The 26178-nt window shown below is 36.6% G+C and overlaps 1 protein-coding gene across 7 annotated transcripts in view; it reads right to left on the bottom strand.

Moving 5' to 3' along the window:
* LOC138172719 (atrial natriuretic peptide receptor 3) overlaps nt 1-26178 on the bottom strand; it is an 88284-nt gene that overhangs the window by 26058 nt on the left and 36048 nt on the right. For all 7 annotated transcript variants that reach the window (XM_069102513.1, XM_069102529.1, XM_069102540.1 and 4 more), the window contains one exon: nt 4089-4224. In XM_069102513.1, coding sequence (XP_068958614.1) covers nt 4089-4224 — 136 coding nt within the window. The remainder of the gene's footprint in view (nt 1-4088; nt 4225-26178) is intronic.

The raw sequence follows: 26178 nt of genomic DNA, 5'->3' as shown, positions 1-26178 counted from the left end.
TTTTGCATTAGGCACACATGTACAACCTATACTGAACTGCTTATCTTCCCAGTAAGGGTGGGTGACAAGGAAGGAAGGAAATGAATCTGGAACTGAAATCAAATATTCAAATATATACATATATATATATATATGTGTGTGTGTGTGTGTGTGTGTGTGTGTGCTCTTATTAATACCAACTTACATGTAATTAGGAAATAAGATATACAGGCACTGAGGCATAGAGATCCACTGGAAAAGTCGAAAGGGGTATGGGAGAAAATATGGGAGAGAGCAGATTGGAGGAGGGGATATCCTGTGGGACTGCTATTTTGGGGCGGTGGGTAGGGGAAAAACAGGGAGAAAATTTGTAACTCAAAATCTGGTGGAAACGAATGATGTAAATCAGAAGTTAATAAAGCATTAAAAAATAAAGAGTACTGGACTTGGATTCAAGAAGACATATCTTCCTGAATTCAAATCCACACTCAGAGTCTTAGTAGTTGTATGACCCTGGGCAAATCACTTAACCCTGTCTGCCTCATTTCATCATCTGTAAAATGAGCTGGAGAAGGAAATGGCAAACCACTCCAGTATCTTTGCCAAGAAAACCCCAGTGGGGTCACAAAGAATTGGACACAACTGAAAAATGACTCAACAACAACTACTGAATGATTTGACATTTTCCAATTCAATCAATTCCTTATAATCAGTCTGCAAATCACTGCTGTAGTTGATTGTGCAACTCAGAACAAAAACAAGGAAACCAACAAAGATGAGAATTTTTGTTTGCTGGTTGGGGAGATGAGGGTAATAAGCAAATTTATAGGTAGCATTCAAGCCTTAAAATAAAATTAAGTTATTTCTCCTACATAAGGAGAAACAATGGCCCAATGAACTATAATGTGTTTTAAACAATATCTTATGCAATGTCTCACATAAAAGAAATAAAAAAGTATAGCACAGAAATGGGCAAATAAGAACAACTTAAGATTAATATAGTGTTTTAAGGTTTAAAAGATGTTTACCCTACCACAATTCTGGAAGTTCTAATACAAGAATTATTAACCTCATTTTGTAAAATTGAGAAAATTGAGGCTCACAGTCCCACAGCTAATTAAGTATCAAAGCCAGAATTTGAACTCACAACTTTTTACACCAAGTCTAGCCTATCTGCTATTATGCCACATTGCTTCTCCCTAACAATTCTCTCCACTAAATCCTTATATTGATGTTTCATTATGGTAGACAGCTGACTCTGAGCTCTCAAGAGCTAGGCATTTTCTACTAAACTAGAGAGACTTCAAGTATGGGTCAGTGACTTATATGTTGCCCAAAGATTAGCTCACTTGATTTGCTGACACGATGCTTTCCTCACAAAAACCGTGTGAAGCAAAAGCTTTGCAGTCAGTTTAAAAAGAAATGTTCATTGAAAATAACACTTAGGTTTCATCTTGTACCCAGCGAGTTGATAAGAAAAGATGGGAATAGTCCATGTTGGAAAGACAGGCATACTAATTCATTGTTAGGAAGGATTGGTATTGTACTGGAAAACAATTTGGAATAATACAAATGGAGTGACTAAAATGCCTACACTTGTTGACCCAGAGATTCCATTTCTAGGCATAAACCCCAAGGAGGGTCATTGACAAAAGAAAGAACCCATTTATACTAAAATACTTATAACAACATTTTGTTTTGTTTTGTTTTAGCTAAGAACTAAAAAAACAAAGTAGACATCTTTAAGTTTGGGAATGGGTGAACTAATCCTGGTAGAGGAATTTAATTAAATATTACTGTGCCATAAGAAATGATGAACATGACAAATACAGAGAAGCACAGACAGACATATGAACTGTTGCAAAATGAAGTAAGCAGATGGGGAAAATATACAAAAATAGAAATGGGGAAAAGAACATCCATACAAAAATGAATCAAAACTGAAATTACAAAATTATAAAGAGGAAACGACTCCAAAGGAGAGATATGAGGAAAAAACCCGCCCCCAACTCTTCTGCAGAGGTAAGGTTCCAGAGGGGTTGAATGTTTCCATGGATTGGCTGGTTTTACTCTTTTTCCCCTCTTTTTTTCATTGATTTTTGTTGTTGCTTTCTTCTTGTTATAAGGATAGTTCTCTGGGAGAAGGGGGGGAAGGATACATGGAGAAATGTAGGTAAACAAGAGATATTTATAAAATCTATTTTTGTATGCTGACTTACTGGTAACTTGCTTTTTAAGATCGAATCTTAATTACTTGTCCAAAAACATATTTCTAACTGAGAACATGAATGGATAAAGCAAATGTCTGCTTTATGACAGGGCAGACTTGTGAAATCAACGCAAAAGAAAGTATTATGTTTCAATTTCTAAATTAATTCCTTTCTGTTATCAAAGGGAAATACTTATATTCCCTTAAGCATTTGGGGTTTCTTGGTAAATACAGACACATTAAAATAAGAAATAACAGAGTTTAAATTTGACAGATCTCTAAAAAATCACCAAAAATGAAGATCAGACTTTGGAATCCAATTGTATATGTAGACACAGATGTTGAGATAAAAATATTAGGTATCAAACTAACTAATCAATTTTTAAAACTCACAGAAGTGAATGTAGAAAAAAATTTAAGTAAAATAAATCTAGAAATTATTTTCAATATCTCTAATTTTTAAACATAAAAAGCAAGTGGAAATTACTGAATGGGTAGTAATAACTCACATGCCTATAGCACAGCTTCACAAAGCCCTTTCCTTATAACTGACATGAGGTACGGAGTGCAAATATTATATCTTCCTCATTTTACGAAGCAGAAAAAATGACACAGAGGATAAGTGATTTCAACAATTTGGAACAGTCAGGGCTAAGATTCAAACCTACAATTTTCCTGAGTCTAAGTTCTCTGAACTGCTCTGCCTTTCTTCTTCTATGTTATCCTCAAAGCACAATTCCATGTGCATAAAAAAGGTAGACTGCATAGATCTTCAAAGACAAAGAAGAGAACTGAGATGCATTAATGTTGACTAACAAGCCCAATGACTTTAGAGAAGAGTATTATCTAAGGAATATTTTTTAAATATGTCTAGATTATTTTATACAAATATGAAATATAGAACTAGAGAAGTAGACCAAGACAAGGTATTTTTACAATCTAGGAAAGAAATGAAAGTTACATAGGATCGCAGGATTAAGAAAGATATATCATCTGGTATTACTCTTTCATTTTTCAAATGAATAAACTAAGGTCTATAGAGATGAACTAACTTGACCAAGATCATGTGGATAATAAATAGTAAAGTCAGTATTTAAACTCTGATCTTGTGCTGTCCCCTTAGGACTATGTGCTATTTAACTATTCAGGGAAAGGTTTGAGCTTTTGCTGCAGCGCTTGTGAGTTGACGTTACAAAGTAAATACCTCTGCACTATGATAAATGAGAATTCTGGTATAAAACTTGCATGCATTTGTAAGAATCGGTATTAAATGATGTCTCTTGTTTCGTGCCTTCCACCACAACCCTACACTGTGTACTAATACCCTAGGGCAACTCTCCTCATTCTGGTTAGATACAAAAAAAACCCATGAATTTCTAAAGCACTTGGGAACCCTAGCTGGCCTGATTTACATTAATCACCTTTAAGACAGGAAATAATATTTGCCTTATTTTTCCAGACACAAAAATGGAATATGAAGAAACATAAAAAGCAGGCTTTACTCCATGGTGACATAGGAGATTAGAGGAAATTCTTGAAGGGTAGCCCTGAGGGATCTCTACTTAATTCAGAGTCCATGTGATGATAATTCTGTCTTAATATGAATGAGACTTGGAATCACAAATGTTTTTCCAAAAGAATAGCCCTCCAGTCTAGTAAAGAGTATTAAAAATCACGTGATTTTTAATTGTATATCATTTGTTCAAATAACTCAATTGGTTTTTGCAATAGATCAGTGAAGTAGGCTTTTTTAGTAGTCTATTATTATTCACATTTTAAGATGAGAAAAATGGGACAAAAGACGTCAGACCACTTGCCCAAGGCCACAGATTTAATAATAGAGTAGGGATTAGATCTTGGATTTTACATCTCCTTTCTGAATGCTACAATGAATTCATACCTTCAAATGTTCTGTTCCTAGTCTGCTGAATGATTTTTCCTCCATCCTTCTTGCTATAGCCAGCCCTCAGAACTTCATGTAAAGCCAGACCATAGAGAAGAATGGCATCATGGAATCCTTCCACAAACATGTTAACCTGAAAGGGTAATAATATCAGTTAGCTGAGACCAAGTGCAAAATTACTTATCTTTATGAATATTAACAATGATCTCCATCATTGCCCCCATTTCAAAACTAGAGAAACTAAAGTTTATCATATTTGGTTGTTGTGTAGTCTTTTCAGTTGTATATGACTCTTTGTGACCCCATTTGGGATTTTCTTGGCAATGATACTGGAGTGGTTTGCCATTTCCTTCTCCAGAGCATTTTACACATCAGGAAACTGAGGTAAACAGGTTTAAATAACTTGTCCAGGGTCACATAGCTAGTAAGTCTCTGAGCCTGGATCTGAACTCAGAAAGATGAGTCTTCCTGATTCCAGGGCCAGCACTCCATTCACTGCACCACTTAGCCACCTGTAAGGTATATCATTCCTGTTTTAAGGTTCTTGGGAACTTTTCCTTTCCTGCAGAATCCTATGATACCTAAGTTTAATCATCAAATTTATATTTGGATTCTACCACTTTGACAGACATTGAGTGGCACTCTGGGAGGGATGAGAGCAAATCTCCAAGTTTCCAACACTAGCTGTAGAGCTTAAGTCTTAAAGTCACTGTCTCAAAGCACAATGACACTACCCTGAGGAAAAGAGGGGCAAAGGGGCGACATTGCCTGGTCCAAAATTATCTTTGGTGAACTTAGTCTGTAGATTTTCCAAGGAATCATGACATTTCCAATTGAGCAATGAGAATCTTACAGATTATATAAAAAGGTTAGTAACTACAGTCAAATTTTAACAAATGCAATTCAACTACATCATGGGTTTTCATGCTAATATTTGAGAAGAGGATTCATATACTCTAACAATTAGTTTTTTAAAAGTCCCCTCTTTTTGGGGGGCATCTCCATTCTTGCTCTCTGCAATTTTGGTATTTCCTGTGCCAAATGTGTGTGTGTGTATGCTCACATATATACATATATACACACATATATACTGTACATGAAAATACTTGAATCTCATTTCTCCTGATTAATCAATCAGTCAACAAATATCTCCTATGTATCCAGCCCTATGCCACATGGGGATAAAAAGACAAAGCAGAATACCACCCGACCTCAAGGAATTTACTTTCTATTCTATGCCCATACGAAAATATGTAAAGAATATAAAATAAATAGGGTGAAGGATTTAATGCTGAAGGAAAACAGCCTACATGAATTCTCATTGCTAGAGCTGTATTCAAATCCGACTTTAATTTGCAAATGAATCTGACACATCTCCCTCTTCCTCTACAATATGGCTAATTTTCTCCTTCCCACTAGGGACACAGTTAGCACCCGTGAGGCCAGCTGTAGGTTGAGACCCCATTAGCAGCACTGCTTGCTACCAGAAGTCGTTCATAATACCTACCTCATAGGCCTCAAGCCAGAAGCAAAATCCTAGTGTTGAGACTCTTCACAAGTAGCAAATCCTCACACTTACATTTGCTTTGTAATGGAAGGAATGCCTCCTAACACTATAACACATTATAGATACTGGAAATTCGAAGTTTAAAGAAGAAAAAGTGTAATTTGAAGTACAAAGTGAAAGATGGAAAGAAAAAAAACAACACTTCAAAATCAAGTTATCCTTGAAGCTCTCTGTGCTGGTGGATCATGGGACCCCAAGGAAATTAGAAATAATTTTTAGGTGAGACTGTACCTAAGCCATTAAAATGAATATGCATTGTATTATTGTCATCGACCTTGGGAAAAGAGATCCTCTGGGTAACCTGGACTTCATACCCCTCAGTCCTGAAAAACACTTTCTTATCTATTATAAATAAGTCTTTCCTAAATAGCTAAATTGATTTGATTGATGCTCAATGTTGTCCAAATCAAGTTAAAGAGCTATAATGCAGATGTTAGCGCAATTTACCTTCTAAGTCATACAATAGTGATGTAAAAGACAAACAGAATAATCATAGAAATGCATAGAGATTACATAATTGAATAGAGAAATAACCTAATGGTGACAGTCAAATTCAAGAATGTTAAATATTTGTACTATGTAGTCGATTGTTTATCATTGGAATGAAATGGGATTCGTTATCTCTCTTCAAACTGGGGAAGTTCTGTGGTAGAAATGGGATTGTGCCTCAACATTTCAAAGTTAGAGCATATCTAATATAGATTATGTGTAGTTTTATGCTATTTCTCCTAGGCTGGCCCTTGCTAGACATAAAGAACAACTTGGTCAGTATCCTCCCTACAGTACTAGGAAGAATGGGATTGTCATCATTTGGCTCTTTTACTAATAACATCCATCAGTTACACCATATAATGCAGGACAGGGGAGTAAAGCAACAATTTATTGAGGGGTAGTAACTTATGAAACAGATTACTTTGAGATTCAAATAGTAATCTTTCTCTCTGTTTCTCTTCTCTTTCTCTCTCTGTCGCTCTCTCATAAAACAATCTTACAGTCAGAGGAATTCCTTAATTGCTTGCATTAGCAGCTTTCCTCATACAGGCAAAGAATGAGGCTTCTCAGCTGTTCTCTAAAGTGGGAGTAAATAATCCTTGCTTCTAACTCCCCAGGATGCTCAGTTCTAGAGGAGAACACTTGTAAATCACCTGGTGTTTATTAGAATAAAGATACCTAAATTAAAAACAATGTCAGATCCTGCCTGGTTTTTACTTTGTAGTATTCACATGTGTTGAAACAATTAATATGATGACTGTCTTCTTACTTGTAAACCCCTAGCTCACAAACTTTGGTGAGGATACAAATTTCCTAGCTTCTATAAAGTAGAGGTTTGCAAAGAATCCTCAGAAAAAAAGTCCACCTCCCAAACTCCCACACCACAAAGAATGAGAAGCATTTGTGAAGGACAGTAATGGTTTGGAGGAGAGAGCGGGTCCTCCCCTGCCATAGCAGCATGACAGTCGATGTGACAATCTGTTTTTCTACCCTGAAGATGCAACCTTGGATCATGAACTCTGGAGAAGCAGAGGCTGAAATGTAGCCTTCACTTTCTGTTTCAGGATGCCTGTGGATCTGGGGGACTGGGGAAAGCAATCAGTAGGGGTAAGGAGAAGGGAACAAATAGCCTGAGACACACTGAGAGTTGGAAGGGACTTTAGAAACCATCTAGAGCAATCCCTTCATTTTACAAATCCCTTCCTAACCTCTAGCCTAGTTATGGCAGAGGCCTTTTCATCACTTCATGTTTCTCCACACTCCAGGTTCATCCACAACATTGCTGCCAAAGTCATTTTCCTTGAGCACAGATCTGATTATGTCACTCCCCAATGCAATCAACTCTACTGGTTCCCTGATTACCTCTAGGATCAGTTATAAATGTGAGTGTGTGTATGTGTGTATATGTGTACATAGAGGACACAGGATGAGTTGAATATGAAGGGATGATATATAAAAAATAAAATTAAGAGGTGGGAGAGGAATATAATGAGAGAAGGAGAAAAGGAGAGATAGAATAGGGTAAATTATCTCATATAAAAGAAAACTGTTACAATGGAGGGGAAGAGCAGGAAGGTGAAAGGGAATAGGTCAACCTTATTCTCTTTGAATTTGGCTTAGGGAGGGAATGACATACACACTAAATTGGGTCTCTTATCCTACAGGAAAGTAAGGGGGAAGTGGATAAGAGGGGGATGATAGAAGGGAGGGCAGATTGGGGGAGAGGGTAGTTAGAACCAAACACTTTTGAAAAGGATCAAATATAACTCTCTTTAGCATTTTAAACCCTCTTCAACCTTTCCAGTCTGAATCTTTCCATGGTTATTTTATCTTACTCTTTCTTTTGTACTTGGCTTATGCAAATCATAAGAATCATAATGCAAAATGACCAAATGTCCTATAAAATGTTGTTTCTTCTTTCCTTTGAATAGTTGTCTGAATTCTGCCAAATCATTCATTGGACTTTCCAAGTGAGTACCTATAAGCCATCTTTCCTTTTGGCTACAACTTTAGTGCTGAACTTGGACTCAGGGAAATTTGGGTTCAGATACTGCGTCTGACAGTTACTGGAAGTGTGAATATGGATCTAACCATTCTGAGCATCAGCTTCCTCATCTGTAAAATGGTGTGGGCATCTCAGGTGTGTGACTTTCTCAAGGACTGTAGACATGAATGGGAGGAGAGCTATGTCAACAGTTAGCAGGGACAGTTAGATCAAGTAAAGATTTTTTAGGAGAGAGGAAACTTGGGCTAGTTTGTAGACAGCAGCAAAAGAGTCAGTAGGGAGGGACTGATAGAGAAAGAGTAGGGATGATAGTAGGGACGATCTACCAGAGAATAGAGGGGATGGGATCAAGGGTACATGCAAAGTGATTTGTCTAGTCAAGAAGGGCCATGTTTTCCTTGTGAGACATGAGTGAAAGTGGAGATATTGGGGAAAAGACATGAGAAATTTAAGATCAAGAGAGGTAACGAGTGAGCTCTTGGGGCAGCTAGGTGGCTCAGTGAATAGAGCACTGGCCCTGGAGTCAAGAGGACCTGGGTTCAAATCCAGCCTCAGACACTTAACACTTACTAGCCATGTGACCTTGGGCAAGTCACTTTACCCCAATCGCCCTGCCTTTCCCCCTCCAAAAAAAAGCAAAAAAAAAAAATGTGCTCTTGGCAAATAGCCTCTACTTTTTTAAGTGAAATATAAGGTAAGGCCCTCTGCTGAGATGGTAGGAGGAGTTGATGCCTTAGAAAACTTGAAGATTATAGGGGCGGCCAGGTGGCACAGTGAGTAAGAGTGCTGGCCATGGTGTCAGGAGACCCGGGATCGGTTCCAGCCTCAGATACTTGGCACCCACAAAAAATAACTGGCCTTGTAACCTTGAGCAAGTTACTTAACCCCAATTTCTTAAAAAGAAAATAAAAGAAAACTTGAAGATGGATGAAAAGGTGTGAAATAAAGGTTGTAGTGAGTAGAATAGTGAATTTATGATGGATGTATAAAAGGATTGCCTTGCTTCAGCTGAACCCAGTTAAGATAATGTAATCTAAATTTGTGATGGACTCAATTAACAAAGTTCTGTTATTTTCTCCAGCTCTGTTCAGCAGCATGGGAAAGGGACTTGAGGAGAATGTTGTGGGCAATCCAAAGTTGGAGATGACAAGGCATGACCAGGCAAAGGGGTAAGCAATTCAAGTGTAGGAGACAGTATAGTAATAAGTTGATGTTCATGTTCAGTTGTTTAATCATGTACAGCCCTTTGTGACCCTATGAACTATAGTGTCCAAGGGGTTTTATTGGCAAAGATACTGGAGTGATTTGCCATTTCCTTCTCCAGCAGATTAAGGCAAACAAAGGTGAAGTGACTTGCCCAGGGTCACACTAGCTAGTGTCTGAGGCTGGATGTGAACTCAGTTCTTCTGAACTCCAGGCCCAGTGCTCTATTCACTGGGCCATCTATTTGCCTCCCTGATAAGTTACACATTTGAAAACTCGTATTTCCTTGAAATTATCTTAAAATTGTCCTTCTGGCTTTTATTCCTTTCAGTTTATACTCTATCAATAATAACAGCTAATATTTACACATAACTTTACAAAGCATTTTTCTCACAATACTTTAAGGTTGTCAGTGCAAATATTGTCATACTCATTTTATAAATGAGAAAACTAAGCTCTGTGAGGTTAAAGGTCTTACCCATAGCCATACAGCTGAGAAGGGCTGAGGCCAGGACTCAAACCTACTTGATATATATATACTTGTGTCCTTATAGCTGTACTTTCTTGATTTGAATTCTATTTCTTCTTAGTCTTGGTAGATACTAATTTTTTTATTCTATCTGTCCTCATAAAAAAGTTGTTCCATTTCCTTGATCAACTAAAAATAATTATCTTCCCTGAAACTTTCATAATACAGTTCAATATGAAGCACCATAAAAACACAAAGTAGTCTTATTTATTGCTGTATAGCTTCCAAAATCACATGCAGTATTCCAGACAGAGTAGGGTTATGGCTCAGATATGGGAACTTCCAATGACTTTAGAAAGAGGCATAGATTAGGCTTAATTCCAAAAGGGATTCATTGTGATATGAGCCAGTCCCTTCTGTGTACACTTATTTTCTATTAGTAAATAGATAGATGCATGGATTACTTTAACTGCCCTCAGTGATTTGAGGAAACAGTAAATCACAAAACTGAAAAAAGCCCTTAGAGGTGACCTGATTTAACTTTCTTATTTTATACCGAAATGTTATGGGAATGGGAATCTGAAGATCTTCCCTGCCCCTTGGCCCTTTGATAGGCTTAAGTGACTCTGAGAACCTTCCCTGATTTGAAAATATACTCTGTCTCCTAATAGGCTGAATGTGGCCACATGGAGCCTGTGATGGGAGGCTTGTTTTTCAGGAATGCCCACACCTTGTTATTTTGTGATTAGGCAATGGGTCAAGAGGGTTGTGACATTCTCTGACCCAGGAGAAGGCTATATATACACTGATGTGAGGTTTTGCTTTGGGGCTCCCTTTGAGAAGAGTTGTGTGATTTGGTCAGATGAGACTTTGGGTCCCCCAGCTTTGAAAACCCAGATGTTGGTGCTTCCCTCTCTGGTAACTAACCAAGTATGGATGTAATGGTCAGACAGCTGGAAGCCCTGTCTGCTGATCTGTTTCTCTGTCTGCTTGTAACTTCTGTTTGTATTCTCTGAAGTTCAGGGTGTTGACTTATTTTCCCCAAACTAGGTAAATGTTTGATTAAAGTAAGATTGTTAACTCATTTTGAGTTGCTATCCTTTAGAAAAGCAGATCTAAGAACCTGTGCTAGAAGCCATCCTGGGTATGCTAGGGTGTTTGCTGCTACACTATGAAAACTGCAAGAAGTATCTAGGGTCACCCAGCTTCCCAGGGCCAGGCCTTAATTCTGGTACAACATGCCTGCTGCCATTATCAGTGCTCATTTATTTTTTAATCCTCATATCTCCTTAAGCACCTAAATTACTCCTAGGAAAAAAGTTAGTCATTAAGCTATGTAACTATTAAGTTACCAACTATGTATGCCTTTGAAGGAAATTTTTTTCCTTAATGTGAATAAAACTTAATAATATATTGGCTGAATCCCAGGAGAGGAAAAAGAAAGGAGGGCAGGGAATCACTTAGTGTAATTTTTAATTGAGTGTAAGGAAAACAGGAACAAAAAAATAAAACTAAACTCATAAACCACGTCATTAAAAAAAACCCAAGGGCTGTGAAATATCCTAAATAGGATTATTACCTCCTTGTTTCTACAAGTTGTGTCTCCTTTAATACAACTCAAGAGTGCATTAGCTTTTTTGGTTGTCAGATCACAATGGTGACTCACATCTACTAAACCCCTCCCCCAGATTTTTTTAGTGTGGAGGTCATACCCCCATTTTATTCTTATGAAGTTGAGGTTTGGAACCCAAGTGTAAGACTTTACATTTGTTCCTACTGAATAATACCTTTTGATGGTAGTGTGGTATGGTAGATTGGGAGGCAACATTAGAACCAGGATGTACTAGGTACAAGTCATGTATCTGACATATATTGGCTGTGTCACAAACAGTAAGCCATTTAACCAGCTTCTTATTATCACAGACAATATTCTAAAACTAAAGGTTACAGTTAAATTGCTGATTCACATTAATCCACATCAATGAAATTACAAGTCTTTAAAAGAATAACCATTGCTAATTGTACATGGCTTTAAAACTCAGGCAAAGACTCTATATTAGCAATTAACAATTATTTTCAAGAATAAATGGTGATTTTGATGTGTACCTACCAGGGAAAATATTATATTTTTGTAGTTGTTGTTCAATAGTGTCTGACTCTTCACAACCCCATTTGGGGTTTTCTTGGCAAAGGTACTGGAGTGGTTTGCCATTTCCTTCTCCAAATCATTTTACAGATGAGGTAACTGAAGCAAACAACATTAAATGACTTGCCCAAGTTACACAGGTCACACAGCTAGTAAGTGTGCAAGGCCAGAGTTGAATTCAGGTCTTCCTGACTCCAGGCCTAATGCTCTATCCACTTCACCATCTAGCTCTTCTAAATATGATATTACCCTTTGAATAATCTACAGCTTCTCATTTGTTGAATAGTCATTGAATTAAAACTACTATACTTGCAAAATGACTGAAATCCATCTAAAAGCTAATTGATAAGTCACCTAGAAAGTAATAGAACACTGGGGAATAATTGAAGGAAGGCATAGAATCTTAAGAGCTGGAAAGTACTTTGGCTTCATCTAGTCCCATCTTCTCCGTTTAACAGATAAGGAAATTGAGGTCCACCAAAGATATATTACTAGTTCAAGTAAACAAAGCTTTACAATTAAAAATGTTGCCATACCAATATACTTTCCTTTAATGAGAGTATGACTGAAAGCAATTTTGCATATTTATCTATTTTGTAAGTCAAAAAAAACCCCATAAAAATGCAACTGATTTTATGTTAATAGAAAATAAATGACTGGTTAGTGATAGGGAAGCAATTTTCAAATAAGCTGTCTGTATATAATAAGACAACTGACTTGTTGAAAAAGCAATGATCAAAAACCAAAAAAGATATACAACGAAAACAACTCCAACCTGACCTAGTTAAATAAGCTGTCAACTCCAAAAATGGGAAATGGAAGGAGGAAAAAATACTAACACAAATTATAACCATTTCCTAAGAATTTTAATCAGTATAAAATTATTAACATCATAAGGTGACCAGCGCACCCTAGAAATTTCCTAAATCACCAAACACTTTCTGTCACATCAGTTGGGGAGATAAACTCATTTGTAAAATCTCATAGCATTGTGGGAAAACAAGTATATTGACGCATTAATGTTGCTATAAATTGGTGAAGTAGTCCAACCCTTCTGGACATATATTTGGAATCATGCAAGAAAAGTGACTAAAATATCTATATTCTTTGACTCAGATCCTATTGAAATCAAAGACAGAAACAAAGGTACAACATGGATCAAAATATGTATAGTGGCACTCTGCGGTCGCAAGAAGCAGAAAACAGAGTCTGTGCCCATCAACTGGAGAAATGGATGGAAAAACAAAACAAAGGCAAGTATGATATATATGAATAGAATGGAACATTCTTATGCAGTATGAAACACCAAATAGAAGGAATGCAGAGAAACATGAGATGATTTCCTATGAACTAATGCTGAGTTGAAATAAGCAGAACAGAAAAAAATGCACACAATGACTACAAAAATGTCAATGAGATGACCACTAAAATGAAATTGAGCTCCAAGGAACTGAAAAACCAAGACGGTTGTTAGAGGAAAAATCTAGAGATTCACAAAGGAAAAAAGAGGCGTGTATTTTGACTTTAAAAAATGAGTTTTGATTCTGATCCCAAAGAAAGACTCAATAAAATAGGGGGAAGACTCCTAGTGAATTCTGTTACTTAGAGAGGCAGCATGGTATAATTAATATAAGGAATATAGGATTTGGAATTGCAGAAAAGAGGTTCAAATTTAGTCTCAGCTACTTTGTGACCTGGGGTAAATTACTTAACTTGTTTAAGTCTTAATTTCTTCATTTTCAAAATGACAGAGACTCTAAAAATCCTATGATCTTATTAGGAGATATAAAATTACTTTTGAGGTCCTAAATCCAAGAAATAGTTTTCAATGACTCACAATTAACCTAAGAGTATTTTATCAACTAGTGATTTTAAAAGTTCGTCCAGGACCCAATAGAGTTTTAATACTTCATCAGTAGTTGGAATGATACTATAAAAAAAATTCTTCATGATGGAAACTTAAAGACACAATTCCTTCCCCCCACCCCCAATTTGAAGGGTGACTCCAAGGTTCTATAAGGTGAGTAGTATGCAAATTTTCAAACTTGTGAAGGTGAAGAAGCAAAAACAAAATTATAATGAAGTTAAAATGAACAAGTGCACAGTTATTGACAAGGGGGGAAAGGCACAATTCATCAAGTATATGATATGGAAGGCCTATCTCTCTGCACATATGGTAGCAAAAAAGATGAAGAACAAAAATAAGTCATGAAATAAGCGTCCACAAAAATGACTACTTTTGTGTTTCTCAAGGTCAAAAGTCACCCAGTAGACCCTCTTGTAACCCTTTTATGGCATCCAGATGACTGCTTTTTAACATCTGCAGTGACAGGGTGTTCACTCCTTCAAAGGCTTCACTGTGGAATAGCTTCCATGGTCAGTAAGTTCTTCCTTCTGTTTATCTGAAATCTGAGTTCTTGTCATCTCCACTAATTGTTCTTTATCCTACCTTCTAGAAGAAAGATGGAGTCTATACAATAGCCTTTCAAATATTTGAAGATAGCAACCATCATGGGCCCCCTAAACATTCCTAGTTTCCTCAATTATTTTCATTATGGAAGTGATTTCCAAACTCCCCTCATGATCTCAGTCACCTATTTTTGCATGCTCTATAGTCTGTAAATGTTTAATCTCAAAATGTGAAGAGCAGAGCTAAATATAGTATTCTAGACATGGTTTGAATAGTGCAAAAGACTGGATTATTGACTCCCTTTTTCTGCACACTTGATTTCGATTCGTATATTGCATTAACTTTTTTAGTAGCTACATATAATGCTGGTTCATTTTGAATTCATGTGAATTCAAGTGAAGACCTTACATCTTTTTACTTGTGCTGTTATCAAGCCGTATCTCTTCCATCTTATACTTGGTACAATTTTTTTTTTCAATCTGAAGCAAGGACATTACATATCATTAAATTTCAACTTGGTTTTGGCATAGTGTTCCAGTCTAGTACAACTAGGTGGCATAGTAGATAGAGTGCCAGACCTGAAGTTAGAAGGACTCATCTTAATGAGCTCAATCAAGGCTCTGACAACTTTAGTAGCTAAGTGACCCTAAGCAAGTCACTTAACCTTGTTTGCCTCAGTTTCTTATCTGTAAATTGAACTGGAGAAGAAAATGGCAAACCACTCCAGTATCTCTGCTAACAAAACCCCAATGGGGTCATGAAGAGTCAGATGTGACTGAAACACAAACCCAACAACATCCAACCAAATGTAATTTTTAAAAAATTCTTATTCTGTCATCTAATCTGTTAGATTTTGCCTCCTGGCTCTGTCATTTGTACACTCAATGAGAATATTTTCTAGGTCACTAATTTGAAAGAAACAACAACAATGAAGCTCAGATAGGTCAGGCCTAAGGACAAAGCTTTGTTACATTACACTGGAGACCTTCCTCTAGGCTAGCATCAATCAATAATTAATATCCTCTAGGTTAAAATTTCAACTAGTTACAATGCTACCTAGCTTTATAATTATTTAGCCAAACATTTCTCCATCTTAGAAGCATGGACTTTTAAAGTCAGAAAATGCCTTAAAGCTCATCTAGTCCAGAATGTCAGTTTACAAATAAAGATGTAAAGTTCAAGAATTTAAGTGACAAGGTGGCACAGCTAGTTATCAGCAGAGTCAGGACTAGTATCAATGTCACCAGATTCCCAATCTAGTGTTCTTTTCTCTTATGTCCACAAGGACTTCATAAAGCCCATTTCAAGGATCTTGCTGAAATCCATACGGAACAAGGAAGGGAGAATGTACCTGTGATTTCATGATTGGAGAGAGCATCTGGTGAGGATCTTCCTCTCTCCAGGTATGTCTGTGTCTTCTCTAAACTGGACAGTCTCAGAGAACTGCCTACAATACTGAGAAATTAAGTAACTTGCTCAGTCCTGCACAGCCAGGACATGTAAAAGGCCAGGCACATATGGAATAAAAATATGCCTGTGACATCCCGATGGTATTCTATAGCTATTGATGGAAAGGCAGCTAGGGAGAGCACTGGGCCTGAAATCAGGAGGACTCATCTTAATTCAAATCTGGCCTCCGATGCTTACTGGCTGTGTGACCCTGGGCAAATCACTTAACCTTGTTTGCCTCTGTCCCTCATCTGTAAAATGAGCTAAAGAAGGAAATGGCAAACCACTCCAGTATCTCTGCCAAGAAGATATGGGGTCATGAAGAGTTAGACACGACTGAAACAACTAACCAACAAAAGCTGTTTATAGAACCAATGGGTCAAGTAAGCCTTTCAGAAAGGTGTGTGTGTGTGTGTGTGTGTGTGTGTGTGTATTTTCCAAGACTTGCTCTTAGCTAATTAATGGTGTCTCCCAAAGACCACTGCTTCCTTTTCTAAGGTCTCACAAACCATCTATTTACTAATTCACTCTACATTTTTTTCAGAGCTCAATAACAAATTATTCCTATGTAGTTTCTACTTTTTTCCATTTTTCAAAAATTAGAGCGTCATTTGAGTATTCTCTCTAGTCTTCTCACACATCTTCTGTTTTTCATGTTTGCTCAAAAGTTTCTAGTCAGGCTTCAGCAACAGCAGCAACACTGTCTTGGCCTAGGGCCTATACTTATTTAGATGTTCTCTCACTATTTCTTCAACTACCTGAAGATTCAATTCTACATTAATCAAGTTTGTTCTACTCTTTCCGGTTTGAAGGGCTTCTTTGATGGGGCAGCTGGAAATAAAATAAAAGTTGAGTTGTTTTGCTTTTTCTTCATTGTCTATAAACATGATTCTATCTTTCTTTTAAAAAAAAATACATTTATTTATTTACTTTTAGTTTACAATTTTTAGTTCCACAATCCCTTGAGTTTCAAATTTTCTCCCCCTGCCTCTCCTCCACCCTCCCCCTCATGGAGGCATGCAATCAAATATAGGCTCTACAAATACCATCTTTCTTAATTAATTCTAGCCATTCCTGGTTTATATTCTTTTCTTTTGTCATTTTCAGTTTTATTTATTTTTTAATATTACATACCTTAACAGATTATTGTCACTTCATGAGAAGTCTCATCACAAAGTAAAACAGGTAAATAAAACTAATAATATAGTGACTTCATCTAAAAGTGCATGCAATAGTTCAGATCTGTAGCACTACCTCTATTTTTAAAAATTCACAGAAATCCTTTTTCTTTCCCTCCCACTCTATCTTATTGAAAAAAAGAAAAGAAAAAACAAATTTCTTGTAACAGATATATCATGAGGCAAAACAAATTCCATGTGTTTGTATATATACATCTATGTGTGTGTGCATGTGTGTGTGTCTACACACATATGTCTATGGACTTATTCTATACCCTAAATATACACTTCTCTGCCATGCAGAGCATATTTTATTACATGGAATGATGAATGGTTACTGCATTGCTCATAGTTTTTATAGCTTTTAAAGTTGAATGTTTTTAGTGCTATCATTGTAGAAATGATACTCCTGATTCTGCTCACATCATTGTTCAAATAAAAATAGCTCTGCATTTTGCTTTTTTATCATGCCTGCCATCTTTGTTTCACTACCTTTTCTATAACATTGCAACAATCCAACATTTTTTTAGCCACACTATAAACAACCCCTGATCACTCTGGAATCACGTTTTTTAGAGATAAAAGAAGCCTAAGGAATCATGTAGTTGGACTCTCATCTGAGATATACCGGCCTCTGACACCCCTATGCCTCCTGTCTTCAACTACGATACCCTAAAATCCTTAGACATAATCACCCAAACCACCCACTATACTCACCCTACTTCTTTCATTCCCTGTAGCTATGGAAGACTCCTCTGCTTTCTGTACTTACATTTACTATTCTACCACCTCTAAGTTAGGTATATATCCATGCAACAGCTCCCCTCTTCCAAAAAACCTTTCCCTCACCTCCCAGAAAGCAGAACCCAAATCCCACATCTTTGAAGACTTCCCAAGGAAAAAAAAAACACAAAACAGGAATCAACTCTTGCTTATGACTAACCATAGCTTCTATTCTCTGTCCCTTGATCACAACTCTTTTGGGTATGTCAGTCTTTGTGTACCTGTCATCTACCCTCCCGTATATGCCTGGGCATTGATGTCACTTGGTTAGCACAAGGAACATGGTGCTGACTTATCTTAGACTATGAAGTCTTTGATAATATGAATGGTGTCTTCTTTACACTATATAAATTCCTATAATATCCAATCAAGTGGATAGACACAAAGCAGATACTTTATAGTTATTTATTAATTGACTGATGATGATAGAATACTAAAGAAGAAAGTTTTATATAGGAATGAATGAACTAAAACAAATCAGATGGAACCAGAAATTTCACTAGGAATTATAACTAGTTCCATAATCTAACAAGAAAATACTTGTGGGAGAGACCAAAAAGAGAAATGAAAATAAAGGTTTGAAAGATGTATGTAAGATGAGAGGAATTAAGATTAATTTTTCCCAGGAGCAGACAACACAAAAATTACTGCCTTCATTCTTTCCCCATCTCCAATTCATCCTATAGACCATAATAAGACTAACCTTCTTTTAACATGGCTTTCATATGTCATCCTAACAGCAACCCAGAGCCATCCACCATTATTATTAAAGGTACAACATTATCTTTCCCCCTAAATCCTTCCCCCTTCCAAACTTCCCTATTTTTTTTGTTAAAATCTGCATATGTATATCAGAAGTGCTATGTTCAAATCTTGGCTCTGACATGTATTAGTTGTGTAACTATGGAAAAGTCACAAACTTTTCTTTATCTTTATAATGGAGACATTACTTGCTTCACTTGTCTCACAGACTTATGAGGAAAATGTTCTGTAAAACATAAATGACTATGTAAATGTAAGCAATTATTAGAGCAATTAATATTTACTGTACCACCATTTTCAAACCATATCTATATCTATCCATATATATAAATATGTGTATATGTTTTATATATATATATATGTGTGTGTGTATATATATATATCTCCTTGGATTTTTCAAGACTCATCTCATACACCAAGATCTGCAGGAGGCCTCCCCAATCCCCCAGTCATTTGCTCCTCCTCCTGACTATCTGACCAGTCCTTCTCAGTCTCTTTTGCTTGCTCATTATCCACATAATGTTTATGTGTCTATATGTATTATATGTGTGTATGTGTTATACATATATATGTATGCACACATAGACACATATTCATTCATTCATTCATTCATTCATTCATTCATTCATTCTCCAATCCCAGTATCTCCTCTGGGCTTTAGTTCTGCATCACTAATTGTGTACTGGACATTCCAAAATGGATATCGTGGGTATCTTAAAATCAAAATATCTAAAACAAAAACCATTATCTTTCCCCCTAAATCCTTTCCTCTTCCAAATGTCCCTATTTTTTTGTTAAAGGCACCACTCTCCTTCCAGGTTCCTGGGGTCATAACCTCAGCATTATCCCTCGCCCCACATATCCTAATATTGGTATTTACTCTTCCACAACCTTTTTCACATCTGATCTCTCCTCCCAATTTACATGTCTGCCAACTTAAATTAGACCCTCAGCACTCCTTGCATAGATTATTGCATTGGCACTTAATTGGACTCCCTTACCACTCCATCCTATACAATACTGTTAAAGTAGTTTTCCTTAAGTGGCTATCTATGCCACTATCCTACTCAATAATTCAAGTGGCTCCCTATTGTTTCTAGGATCTCATATAAATTCTTCTCTTTAGCTTTTAAATCCTAACACAGTCTTGTCTTCATTGAGCACCACTTCTCCTTCATCACTCTGTGCTCCATCCAAACTAGCTTTGTTTCTGTTCCTCACACATGACATTCCAACATCCCCTGGTGCCATGCCTTTGCACTAACCATCCTGTGTGCCTAAATGCACTCCCTCCCTATTTCTACCTTATAGTTACTTTCTTCCTTAGACATATAGGTCAAGCACCATCTTCTGAAAGAAATCTTTCCAGATCCCCCACCCCCATCTAACTGCTGGTGGTTACGCTCCCAAACCCCCTCATATTTCACCACTTTACATATCTGTATTTATTTGCTTCATATTTACATAGCCTTTTGTCTCCCCCATTAGAATGCAAGCTTATTGAAAATAGGGATTGTTTCGTTCTTCATTCTTATATCCCCAACACCTAGCTGAGTGCCTGGAACATAGCAAGTGCTTAATAAATATTCCTTTTTTTTTTTTTAAAGCAATTGGGGTTAAGTAACTTGCTCAAGGTTACACGGCCAGTTATTATCTCTGGGTGTGGTGCTGAGTATCTGAGCCCAGATTTGATCCAGGTCATCCCGACACTGGAGCTGGTGCTCTTACTCGCTGAGCCACCTGGCCGCCCCTAAGCAATTGGGGTTAAGTAACTTGCTCAAGGTCACACGGCCAGGTGTTACCGGGTGGGTGCTAAGTGTCTGAGCCCGGGATTCGATCTCCAGGTGTTCTCAACACTGGAGCCGGTGCTCTTACTCGCTGTGCTACCTGGCTGCCCCTTAATAAATATTTCTTGATTGATAAATAATTCTCAAAGTTTACTTTCCAGAGTCATCTTATATGTATCTATTTACTTACATGGTGTCACCCTCATTAGGATGTAAGCTTCTCAAATGCAGGGATTGTTTTTACCTTTCTTTGTGTCTACAATGCTTGCTGCAACATCTGGCACAAAATAAGCATTTAATAAATAATTTAAGTTGAATGATTGATCTCTTGATTAACCTGTTTAATAGAGGGCGTCATACTGTTCTTCTTATCTCATACAAGGTTAGGAATTCCCTATCTTTTTGTATTTCTATTAAGAATAAGTTGGAAAGCAATAATATTTTACTATAGCACTATTTTCTAAAGAGCAGAAATCAGTTTTTGGTCCACAATTAAGACCTAAATTGTCTGTGGGCTCAGTGAGCTTAATTTCCTTAAGATAATTAGAAAACCTCCATTCAAAATGGAGAATCATGGGATACTAGGAATTAGAACTACAAAGGAATTCAGAGGTCTCCTACTAACCCTTCCATTTTACAGATAGGAAAACTGAGTTCCAGAGCAATCATTTACCCAAAGTCACCCAGGCGCTAAGCAACAGAACTGGGACGTAAATAAGGGTGCCTGAAAAATACCAACATTACTGAATAACTTTTTTGAATAAGCATTGTCTTATTAATACTCTTTTCTTAAGAATGTGAATGTACCCAGTAAAGGCAATATTTTCAATATTATTCTAAATGAGTTCATCAGATTGTTCTCCTCCTTCACAGGAGACTGAGTACAGGATGAGAAAAGTGAGAAAAATAAACCCATTGTAGGAGTTGGATCTATGTTGGTGAAAAAGGCAGCTGGAGAAGGAGGAGTTTACCTATTTCACAACTTTTCCTATAAATTCCCTATGGTAGCATTGTAATGAGATTGTAACACACTCATTATTTCAAAAATAAATCAATGTTGCTCAGTCATTTATATTAATGTCTGACTCTTTATGACTCTATTTGGGGTTTTCTTGGCAAAGATACTTGAGTGGTTGGCCATTTCCTTCTCCAGCTCATTTTATAAATGAGAAAACTGAGGCAAATAGGGTTGAGTGACTTGCCCAGGGTCACACATCGAGTCAGTGTCTGAGGCTGTATTTGAACTCATGAAGATTAGTCTTCCTGATTCCAAACCTAGTAATCTATCTATTGGACCACATAGATAGTGCTGTAATTAGGTAATGATGTATACATTATTTCAAATTAAATTGGTACTGTGTAGGTAAATAGTTGTTATTTTTATAATGGCATACATTGACTTTTAAAGAATATTTTCACCACTAAATTACTTTGAGACATGAGAATGGCTTAATAAATAGAAAACAGGCCTCCAGGTCAGGAAGACTTGCCTGGGTTCCAGTCCTGCCTCTTACTCACACTAGCTTTGTGACTCTGGGTAAGTTTTTTAAGCTCTCAGTGCCCAAGGCAACTATTTAAGACTGTAGGTTTTGGAGAAGATGCTGACCTGTATTGAGAGAGTCTCCTCTACTAGTTATTCCCTATGATAATGAAAACACCAGTCCATTTCCTATTCCAATCCCATGTCCATTAAAATAAAAATTTTCATGTTTTGAGTATTGAGAATTTTATAAAATAAGATGAAAGGCCCGTTACTCCACAATGCCAGAAAAAAAGAATATGACCCACCTTAGTCTTTTTATGGACACACATACACATATGCCATGTATACATATATCATGAGTATATATATGCACACACAAATATAAATTAAATTGCTGTTTCAGTCTAGACAAGTTGAAAATTTTGCCATCATCCTCTCCAAATACTTTTCATAGCTAAAATTATTTACAACACAAAATGAAAAAATGTATAAAACAGCATATAAAACATATTGAAATGTATTGAAAACAATATTTAGACAGACTACAGATGTTTTAAAGAAACTAGGTAGAGTAGTTGATAGAACACTGCTGGCCCTAAAGTCAGGAGGACCTGAGTTCAAATCCCATCTCAGACACTTGCTAGCTGTGTGACTCTGGGAAAGTCATTTCACTCCGTTTTCCTCAGTTTCCTCATCTGTAAAATGAACTGAAGAAGAAAACAGCAAACCACTATGGTGTCCTGGCCAAGAAAACCCCAAATGGAGTCACAGAGTCAGAGATGAAATAACAACAAAATAACAGATGTTGTAGATTAGTAAGAAGAGTATATTAGGAGCAGCTAGGTGGCGCCGTGAACAGAGCACCGGCCTTGGAGTCAGGAGAACCTGAGTTCAAATTCGACCTCAGACACTTAACACAAAACTAGCTGTGTGACCTTGGGCAAGTCACTTAACCCCAATTCTGCCTTCCCCCCTCAAAAAAAAAAAGAGTATATTATTTGTGAAAGGCAACAGAACACAGAGCTTCTCTTCCATAGACAATGTGCAAGCCTTACAAACATTTTCACAGAATTTAGTAATGTTTACAAATAATCAATCATGCCTGTGCATGATAACATGATAGCAGATTCACGGGAATTTGGAGAAACAATACATTCAACTCTGCCAATAAGCAAATAATTTATGTGTGAAACACAAAGAAAAGGCTTTAATTAATCGATACTTAGTGTTTCCTAATCAAATTAGAACTATATTATTTTGTTTTAACATAATTAGGAAAATAAACTAAAGCTAGTAGAGTTAACAGAATAATTTTTTTCACATTTCCTCTGTTTTACAAGTATTAAAATAACACATTTTTGTATGTCTTAAATTTTTAGAAAAGCTGTTTTTTCTTTGGACTGGAAAATTGTTTTTTAAAAAGTCATTCCTTTCTTTCACTATAGCACCTTTATTCTGCCTAATTACTTTTCCATAATAGAATTAATCTTATGAATTTGTTGGCATGTGAATTTTTTTTCTTGTTGTGGAATGCCAATTTGTGGTTTGCTTTTATTCTTTCAAATGCAATTAGCAAAACGATCTAGTCCCTGAATGGGCCTTTTCATTTAGACAAATTACTCCCCGGCCAACTGTAAAGAGAAAGGGACTGGGGGATGGGGAAGGAAGCCCTCCAGCCTGTTCTTATTCTGATGGGACTGGAAAGCCACAAAAGCCTTCCAGTTACCAGTCAATGACCCTGCCTGCCTGATGGTGGGGCAAACACAGCTCTGCATATGTTGCTTTTTTGGTTGTTTTTGCTATTTTCTTTCATTAGCCTTGCTGAATAGCTAACTTTCAAATTTTATTTCTGAGGGTGCTGTCCCCATTCAATTGGATGATTCAAGTAAGACAACAGTGGGGGGAAGGACTAGCCAAGACTGGAGGGATGATCTGATCTGGCAGGCTTCAGCACTGATGTCATCTCCTACCCTTCTTTTCTTGATAATTGCTGTTAAATTAAGAATTTTCAGCTTCAAAGTCTATCTTGCTTTCCCTTCTCCTGACTTACGGAACTTAATATGTTTTTTGAAAACATTTCAATTTCCAAAAGGTAATGTCTGACCTAGCTAAACTATTATTTACTAAACCTTGCCTCTGCTCGAATTCTTTGGCTGGATAAATACCCTGGCACCTCATTCTTCCTTCTCTATATTTGGATACATCAGAGGATGGAGAAGAGAGAATTTTCATACACATCCTTACTAACAATACTGCTGTGCATCGGGCACTGTTGGAATGTTTGTTTAATTAGTTAAATTTTCAGCTCTTCAATAAGAAGAAAAAACAAGTTATGGGTGGCCAGCTAACCTCAAAAGAGCAAATATCCAAGGTTATAAAATCATCCCTTCTCAGAATACTTGGTTAGAAATAAAAACAGCATTTACCAAATTCTCCCTTAAGTCAGGAACAGAGGTAGCATTAAGAAGGATGAAACTAAGTCTAACGTCAAAATCAAAATACGAAGGGGGCAGCATTATTTAACCAAAAAAAGAGATTTTGTGTACTTTATAACCAAAACATTATTTCTAAATTTAAATAAAACAACACCCAAGACACATGGTTGAGATCACACAAAGCAATTTCTGAAAATTCTAGGTCAGCTTTTCAATACAGAGCTTTGCAAATCCCAGTTAGACAACAATTAGTTTACTTATGTAACACAAAAATGTGTTCTGCATATACCTATAGTTGAATGCTACAACATCAATATCCAATTAGAAGCTTTTCCTTAAAAGCTCGGCTTTTGCATTTTAAAATATAAGCAGTGAACATGTCTAAAGATAACTTCTGATGTATTATTTTAAATAGAAGCATTAAGCGTCCTTAGTTGTCTCAAGCTCCAAGTTCATCCCTTTAAGGAATACTTTCCACTCTTGCAATGCTTGACATTTGACTGGTCTTGATGTTTCAGTTCAGAGCTTTTGTTTACACTGCATTGGGACTTTTTGACCAAGGACTTCAAGGATCCTACAAACATCTGCAGGAATAATAGAGTTTATATGACCTAGCAGATGAAAGCTTCAGATCAGCAAAAGCCCTTCTAAACTCACTTCCTTTAAGAACTGAGTTACCCTCAGCAGAAGTGCTCTGTTCAGTTTCCTGAGAGCACTTAGTGGTTAGATCTAATTCAGAGAATGAACTCTCTACACTAGCTTTCCATTAGGAGGCTAAATTCTAAAGGAGCTAAGGTTTCCCATCATGAGAATCCTCTCTGATAAATGTATTCCTCCTCTCTTCCCCTCACAATATTTCTCTGCTTTTTAAAAAGAAAATACTATAAAATAAAGTGCTTCCTCCAACAGTAGTGTACTCTGTTACATATGGGGGAGGGGAAGGCAGTAAAGCAGAAGAGAGAATCAACACATAATGCATTAGATAGTGATTATTTTAAATGATCTGCCCAATAACTCCCCTTTATTATTATACTGTTCTCATCTTCTTCTTATCTAATCTTTTTATCCTGACTCACAACTGGTTTAAAGCCTTAGCATGCCTTCTGTTCCATTAAACCTGCTCAAATCAATTTCCATAGTAGAACCTAAAATGCTCCTTGCATCGACAGTGGATTTGTAAAATACACAAGAGAATATTTTTCTAAAGTAAAGCTCTTGCAAAAGTTATTTAGGGCAGGAGCATGTTTAGCCAGGTAGCTAGAGACTATACTCTCTTTGACATACAAAGACAATAAATCCACATTGTTAGAATATATTTTGTTTTTCTGGTTAAGTCACAGCCAGCTTGCATTGATCTGTAAGTATTCTCTCAGCTTTCCCTGTTTTATGATAGGTTAGTGACGACTTCAATAGCATCAAAACCATGTCTTTGGCCTCATCACTATATTCTAACTAACCACATATGGATATTCACATTTGGGTATGAAATAATAACTATATGAAAGGTGGTTGCACAGAGAAGGATCCGAACTCTATATCTCCAATAAGGAGAGAATGGAAGAAAAGAGGCTTCAGATGGTGGGATATGGGCTAGACTAAAAAAGGAACTTTATAGTTGATTATTAAAATACTGCATAAGGTTACCAAAGTAGGTTACAGAATTTCTTCCCCTGGATATATTTAATTAAAGCATCTAACTAAAAATAGAATGGATATCCAGCCATCTGAAATGATATCAGTACATTAACCAGATTAGAAAAGGGATGAACTAGAAAAACTTAAAGGCATCCTATCCTAAGACAGCATATAGACTGCTACATCTTTGACACCATCAGCCTGTTTTAACTGGAACAACTTTTATAATACTCTATCTTCCTCCCACCACCACTCATTAATACTTCTTGTGACAAGATTTATG

Source organism: Petaurus breviceps, unplaced genomic scaffold (genome assembly GCF_028583685.1).
Source record: "Petaurus breviceps papuanus isolate PSGF00001 unplaced genomic scaffold, PetGlider_PUasm1.0 129, whole genome shotgun sequence".
NCBI classification, from domain to species: Eukaryota; Metazoa; Chordata; class Mammalia; order Diprotodontia; family Petauridae; genus Petaurus; species Petaurus breviceps.
The sequence above is the reverse complement of the archived record's forward strand: the minus strand, read 5'-3'. Positions and strand labels throughout refer to the sequence as shown.